The sequence below is a fragment of the Rhinolophus sinicus genome, chromosome 8 (genome assembly GCF_057876585.1).
Source record: "Rhinolophus sinicus isolate RSI-liver-muscle chromosome 8, RSI-T2T, whole genome shotgun sequence".
In the NCBI taxonomy this organism is placed as follows: domain Eukaryota; kingdom Metazoa; phylum Chordata; class Mammalia; order Chiroptera; family Rhinolophidae; genus Rhinolophus; species Rhinolophus sinicus.
Window position 1 is genome coordinate 62,037,895 of NC_142508.1, and position 6,936 is coordinate 62,044,830.

At 40.2% G+C, this 6,936-nt stretch overlaps 1 protein-coding gene across 2 annotated transcripts; it reads right to left on the minus strand.

Annotated features, from left to right (window-relative positions):
• Nucleotides 1–6,909, minus strand: TXNL4B (thioredoxin like 4B). 2 transcript variants are annotated; one of them, XM_074314647.2, is made up of 4 exons: nt 6,566–6,909; nt 3,589–3,673; nt 1,951–2,102; nt 1–489 (listed from the first exon to the last, which is right to left on the minus strand). In XM_074314647.2, the coding sequence occupies exons 2-4, from the start codon at nt 3,634–3,636 to the stop codon at nt 324–326; spliced, it is 366 nt and encodes a 121-aa protein (XP_074170748.1). In that variant the 5' UTR covers nt 3,637–3,673; nt 6,566–6,909; the 3' UTR covers nt 1–323. The 2 variants fall into 2 exon arrangements, with proteins under 2 accessions (XP_074170748.1, XP_019612764.1); XM_019757205.3 differs by having other exon boundaries at nt 3,505–3,673; nt 6,566–6,855.
• Between the last annotated feature and the right edge of the window lie 27 nt (nt 6,910–6,936).

Below are 6,936 nucleotides of genomic sequence, written 5' to 3' on the forward strand. Positions count from 1 at the left end.
TCGAAGAGAATTCTGTATTATGTTAAGGGATAAAGAAAAGCATAATATAAATAGAAGTGAAACAAAACATGCTGAGGAAATTGATCACGATTGACTTGACAGCTCTGAGATCTGCAGGGAGTGAACACTTAGGTTTCCCAGATCCTCACGTCCCAGCAGGGTCTTCTGTTTGGGGCCGGCATTTCTGTTTGGGGCCAGCAAGTCAAACCTCTCATCCACTGGGACACAGCATATTTCCGAAGGACTCCAGAAAAACAGCACAGCTGTGTTCGGGTACTGCTTTGTGATGTGTCTTTCTCTTCAACTCTGACAGGAGGAATATGCTAAATGTCTTGATAGAGAAGGTCATATTTGGGGATATTCTTGGGATCAATAGGACTTTGGACAATAAGTTTTCCCCTCATTGCTCCTCGATAAATCACTTCAATCAAATCTATGAAGTCTTGTTTGGTTTTGAAACTTCCCACAAACTTAGTGTGATCTGGAGACCTAGATAGCATAGAAGAAAAACAAGCTTGCTCAGAACTTTTCAGAATTACTGGATTAACAAAACGAGTAGTAGCTCCATTACTTTCTTCTGTCAGGGAGACTTCAGACACAAGGTCCAACACTGATTTTTCCATTTGTGATCATGGGGCCCGTTTGACATAGGACTAAAACCAGTGCTGTGCACCACTGGGACAGCGTAGAAGCCCGAGCATATGAAAAGCTCCTGCTCACAATCTATTTTAATCTCTTCTCAACTCACAATCAAGTAGAATTCCCTGAGTGCTGGTGTGGGCCTCATTTTGTTGTTTTTGGCACTATGCAATGCTCATTGACTAGTCATGGTCTTCAAGTTCCAGTCACTTCTACTTTTGAGTAGAGGGTATTAATTTTTTGTTTTGTTTACTATTTCAAACACGAAGTATGCTTATTACAAAAATTTTTTAGTAAAAAAAAAAAAAAATCACCAGTGAGGCCACATTTTGGTGTATATCCTTCTAATAACATGTCTGTGTGTCTGTATGTATATCGATGTGTGTTTGTGTGTACATTTCTTTTTTCACAATAATGAGAATCATATCACACATACTATATTGTAATGTTCAACTAACATATTAATATCCAAGCGGCCAACTTCGCCCACTTTCAGGATTATTTTCATTTAGACAAATTCCTGGAAATGCAATTGCTGGGCAAAAAAGTTCATACACTTTCAAGGTGTTTGGTATGTAGTGTCATAAATCGCCCTTTAAAAAGATTGCACCAAATTAATATTTATATCAACTGTATTCTAGGACAATAAATAGCTTTAGAACACTTAAAACACACATTTTATGCACTTTCACATTGATAATGACAAAGCATGTCCACAGACCCAGACAAGTGGACACCTCAATCACAGCGAGAAATGATAAGAATTATGGATACATTCAAAAATAAATGTGAAGTACTGAGATGCTGACTGGAGGCAGTGGAAGGCATTAAAGGGATTTCATGTTACTTATTTTTGACAGGCTTTGTTGAAGAATAACTTCAAAATACTCTGAGTGGAAGAAGATGGGAAACTTGGCAAGAGAGAAGCATGTGTTAGTTTGCCAGAAGTAATACTTTTATAAACGCAACCTACTAGTCCCAAAAGCTTAAGAACAATGACATATTTTATTTTAAATGAAATTCCTGGAAAACTTTTAAGAAAATGGTTCTATATTTTCTAGACTGAAGGGTGGTTAGTGCTTCACAACCGTACTATTCTTTCATACTTAAGTAGGAAATTACAATTTGTCAATCAGACCAAAACACTCATTTTGCACCAAGTTTCACATAAGAAAATTAGAAAATGCATCAACCGAGGAAACAGTACCAATACAAGATTCACTGCCACCACTGAATGCAAATAGGTGAGTTACCGAAACTGCTTAAAGGAAACTTTTTAGACTGCAATAAATTCATGTCAACCTAACTTACCCATAATCCACTTTCATATGCTGCCCATTGAAGAAAAATACAGTAGATGGAATATAACTGATGTCAAAATAGTGTGTATAAACTGGAGTTTGGTCCACATCTACCAGATATATAGCAGCCATTTTACTCAAGTCAGAAGAGGTCTTAGAAAGCTGCAAATGAAGAGAGAGATGGAGGTTACAATACAATAGAAAGCTAATATTTCTTCTGTGAAACTTTTTAATAGGATTGAGTATTCTGTTTGAAAAAATTCCTGGGCCAAGAACCTAGCCTCTTTAAGTTCTACATTAGACACAGTGTAACCTTATCATTCAGAGACTGAAACACTGTCGGTAAGGCTATGAGAGGGCCCTGGGTAAATTGTGTGAATATATTCCTTCATTTCCTTTTGTTTAAAAAAAATTTAAAAATCTTTATTGTTTTATTTCTTTTCTATTTCTTATTATAAAGTTCTTATAAAATTTTTATGCATTTATAAAATCCATGCTCACTTAAACAAAAAACAACTCATAAATATGTACTATAGAAATCCTCCCAAACCTCTCTCCTTCCAATCCCCCATAAATGATAACTATGTTAAAAAAAAAAAAAAAAGCAAACACTTACATGGCACTATTATGTGCTAACTGTCCTAAGTGCTTTACACTTTTAATTCATTTAAGCCTTACAACATCCCTATGAGCTATGCATTATTATAGTTCCCATTTCATAGGTAAAGAAACCAAGGCCCACGTAGGTAATTTGCCCTGGTCACACAGCTAGTAAGCAATAGGCTGGGGTTTGAATGCAGGCAATTTGGCGTCAGAGTCTGTACTCTTAACCTCTAGTGAGAGTCCCTCTCCCCGAGAGCTGAGGGTTTAATCCCCTGGCTGTTTTTCCCCCCAGGGTAACACATCACACACTCATACTTAATCACAGTCATGAGGATTCTTACCCTCCATCCACATAGTTGGTATCAGCAACAGAAATGGTAGAGGAGGCCTTAGTCCTGGGGTAAGTCTCTCCCATAATAAACAGAGACAAAAATCAACCTACTCTGTCCCATCTGGCCCTCCCTACGCATCAGAGTGTGAAGATGAGTTGTGAAGTCAGAGATTATTGTCAGGCACACACTGGAGCAGCACACGAGTAAAGCCTATCTGCAGGCAGAGAAAACAAAGTTCAATTCGAGCTCTACGATTCAGAGGGTCTGCGCCTGCAGGAGGTCATGTGACCTTGCTGGCATTCATCTCCCCCTTGGGAATAGGAATAGTCGTGATCCCGCTGTGTGAGCACTGAGTAAGTTAATGTTCATAGCCTCCTGTTAGTAACGTTTCCAGTCTTCTACTGCCTTGTTGGTGAAGTGGAACTCTCATAGTTGCTAGTGGAGATGGACATCCAGGACAGACTCAGCACAATCACAGATTTAGGGATTCAGCACTTAGTGAAGGCGTGCTAACAAATGATCAGCTGTATCCCCAGGCCCTGCCTGCGCCCTTTCATGCACTTTGCAGATGTTGAAGTGAGAATGCAGAGATTTTTAATAAAAACCATTTGTTTAAAAAATTCACTCACGATATCATCTAGCTGCAGACAGACAGAATCCTCGTCTCTCCCAAACCTGAGAACCAACACTTTCTCTGCAGTGCTTTTTATCACCTGGTCAACTTCTTTTTTGCTGGTCAGCTTGGGCAACAGGAAGCTCATCTTGAAATCATCCAAATATTAATCCTCACTGTCAGTCCTGAAATAAAGTTGCAATGTTTAAAGGGAGATTAAGTACATGAGTCCTAATTTTTAAAAAAATGTTAATTTTTGGAGTAGGTGATAATGTTTTTTTTCCCCCCAGAGGAAAAAAGAGTTTCCTATAAGACAATATTAAAAAAGTAAAAGGAACACACTAAATGCACAAAGGGGTGACAAGTAAGTCCACTCGTTTAAAAAGCAACAATATAGAAAGACATACTGTGAAAACCCCCTGTTCCTGTCTTACCCTCCATCCCTCTAACGTACCTGACTGGCCTAGTTCCCACGGCCCCATTTCTCCCCACATACCAGGTAACTACTTCCATTAGTTTCTCATGTACCTTCCAGAATTTTGTGATGCATTCCCTAGAAAATATAAATATGCATTCCTATGTTTTCTCCTTCTTTTACCCCCCAAATAGGCTTTTCTATCAGTCAATGTTCCAGTAGGAAAGAGATGAAATCCTCAAATTTGGTTATTTGAAGGGATTTTTATTAAGGCAGGGTATAGGAAAACTACAGGGTTCAGTGCTATAGTCCGGGGCTAGTAACAGTGGGGCACTGTTCCCACCCCTAGGCCTGAAGGAGAATGGGAGGGAGCAGTCACCAGAATTGTGTGGTGGAGACTGCAGAGTGGAGAAGGCTGCTGTATAGGAGGTCAGCCCGCAAGCAGTAAGGGGTGCAGCCACTTTCCTCCCTCCCTCCCTCTGCTCTCCACTGGCTGACTCCACCTGGAAACAAAGGATTAGGGAGCTGCAGAGGTAGACAAGCCGTCTGGTCCCAGAGCAGTCTAGAGGAGGAGGAAGAGTGGCTTTAGAGGGGCAAATGACAGATGTCCAGCACACATATGATGTCTTTACCCACTCTTCTGCACTTTGCACTTTTAACCTAACATACGAAGATTGTCCCATATCCACACACAGAAAACTTACACATTCTTTGTCACAGCGGCATACTATTTCATGCATGTACCATACTTTTTACACAGTCCTTTATTGATGAACATTTGTATTATCATGAATCCTGGCTTTACGATTCTTGGTGCATCTTACTAGGTGCACCTCATCACATGGCAAACAGATCAATTAAGAGTGTGGAAAACCACATACACATACACACACACACACACACACACACACACACACAAATCATAAAATACTGAGTTAGAATGGGCCTAATCCAACCCCCTCATTTTACAGACTAGTTTGCATATAGTTACTCTTCTAGCTACAAGAACAAGAAATAGAATCCAGATCACCAAATTTCTAGTCTAGCATTCCTTCTACTACAATTAGTTCCTATTTTACTTATTTTTAACTTTTATTTACTTTTAAGTGTGTTTTTCCAGGACCCATCAGCTCCGAGAAAAGTAGTTGTTTCAATCTAGTTGTGGAGGGCATAGCTCACAGTGGCCCATGTGGGGATTGAACTGGCAACCTTGTTGTTAAGAGCACCGCGCTCTAACCAACTGAGCTAACCAGCAGCCCCAATATGCTATTTGAAAGTTGAGAAACTTTTTGATCAAGCTTTATTTTTTAGTCCATCCACAAGAGACCCATTAAGATACTTAATATTTCAAATTCAGTTCCAAAGTTGGCTAATGCTTTGAAAAGGGAGGATTTTTTTTCTCTACTTTTTTTTTTTTTTTGGTGACAAGTCACAGTTTAAGATGTGAATTGATAAAAATTCATATAGGAAATGAAACCGTTCCAGTAATAGGTGATACTTTAAATAGGGAAGCTGATTACTAGCACTCATCAAATGTGAGTGGCAGAACAAATTACTGATGAAAATCAAAGAGAAGATGGAGCTGTCTCACCACTAGAATTCAAACAAACAGCAACTCCTGTTTGTTACTAAGAGGAAGACATGAGGGGAGGGCAAAGCTGTCAACGGATGGAGAGGGACTGGATAAATGTTGGAAGGAGGAGGGAAACTGAGACCACACTTAATAGAATGTCTACAGCAAAGGATACTAAAAGAGAAGTCACAAAAGAGGTACAAATGGACAATAAATATATTTGGCAAGTTAAGCTTTACTAGTAAGGAAAGAACAGCAAATTAAAAGGTATATTTTTAAATGCCATTAAATTGGCAAAGATTAAACAATAATGGCAAGAACGTGAATGAAGGGCAGGCATTCACAGTCTCTGCTGGAATGTAGATAAACAAACCTTTTCTTGAAAGAAAGCTGAAATACTCTTTAGCCAAAATTTTCAGTTCTGAGAGTTATTTCTTAGTAACTAGACGTATGCACAAAGATTTACATACAAAGGATATTCCTCACATTTATAATGGTGAAAAACTGGAAATCAATTTAAATGGCTACTTAATAGGGCATTGGTGAAATAAAAGATAGTACCGTCCTACAATGCACAACCACTTACTATGTCAGAAATGTACATTTCAGATAATGAATAGTTCTCAAGATAAAGAAAAAAGTTATAACACAGTGTGATCCCACACTCTATAGTTTAGGTGCAGAACCTAATTATAATGCAAATGTACATTTTTACAAAGTAAAATAACTGGGAATGAATGTCCCCAGACACCATCAGTGGCTATCTCTGCGTGTGGACAGGTGACTTTTACTTACATCGGAATGTGTGTCTTTATTTTTCCAAAACATTCGATATCGTTGACCCGTAACAAACGTGGGAGTCGGGCACCTATGACCCGCGGAGTCGAAAAATCGCGGATAACTTAAGTCGGCCCGCCATTGTACGCGGATTCCCAACAATTCATCAAAAATACAGTGGACCCTTGACAAACGCGGGTTCAAACAGCGCTGTTCGAACCTGTCGTTCCTCAAGGGTCACTGGCAAATTTTTAATGATGTCTGAGGTTGGGTTCCTGCTGGCCCAAAACTACTAGGGAAGGCGATACTTACTCTCTTTGTGCAAGTCGCCTCGCTCTCTTCAACTTCAGGACTGTCAGCAACCCGTCCCCTTTTCCAGCGTCGGGACACTGGCGGCTCCTTTCTTCCGCCGGAAACACCACAGCGACGCGAATCCAAAGGAACCGAGAGACTGCGGCCCAGCAACCCTGGCGGCCGGCTGCAGGAGACGGAAACGGAAACGGAAAACGCACAGGCGCAGTAGGGAAACGCGCCAGCGTCCCCGCCCAACAGCCCAATAAAGCAGAAGTTGTTCTAGTCACTGTCCCCTTTATCGAGCTCTAACCGGAAGCCTTGGGTCACTTCCGCCCTTATTAAAGATGACAGACCTCCTCCTTTTCCCTTTCCCTCCCGTTCAGAGTAGA

Excerpts from the sequence above, each read along its gene's own strand:
- TXNL4B (XM_019757205.3), bottom strand. The coding sequence starts at position 3,636 with ATGAGCTTCCTGTTGCCCAAGCTGACCAGCAAAAAAGAAGTTGACCAG. Across the intron at positions 2,103-3,504 it reads GTCTGCAGCTAGATGATATC|CTTTCTAAGACCTCTTCTGA; the intron begins GTGAGTGAATTT and ends CTTCATTTGCAG. Across the intron at positions 490-1,950 it reads CATATGAAAGTGGATTATGG|GTCTCCAGATCACACTAAGT; the intron begins GTAAGTTAGGTT and ends TATGCTATCTAG.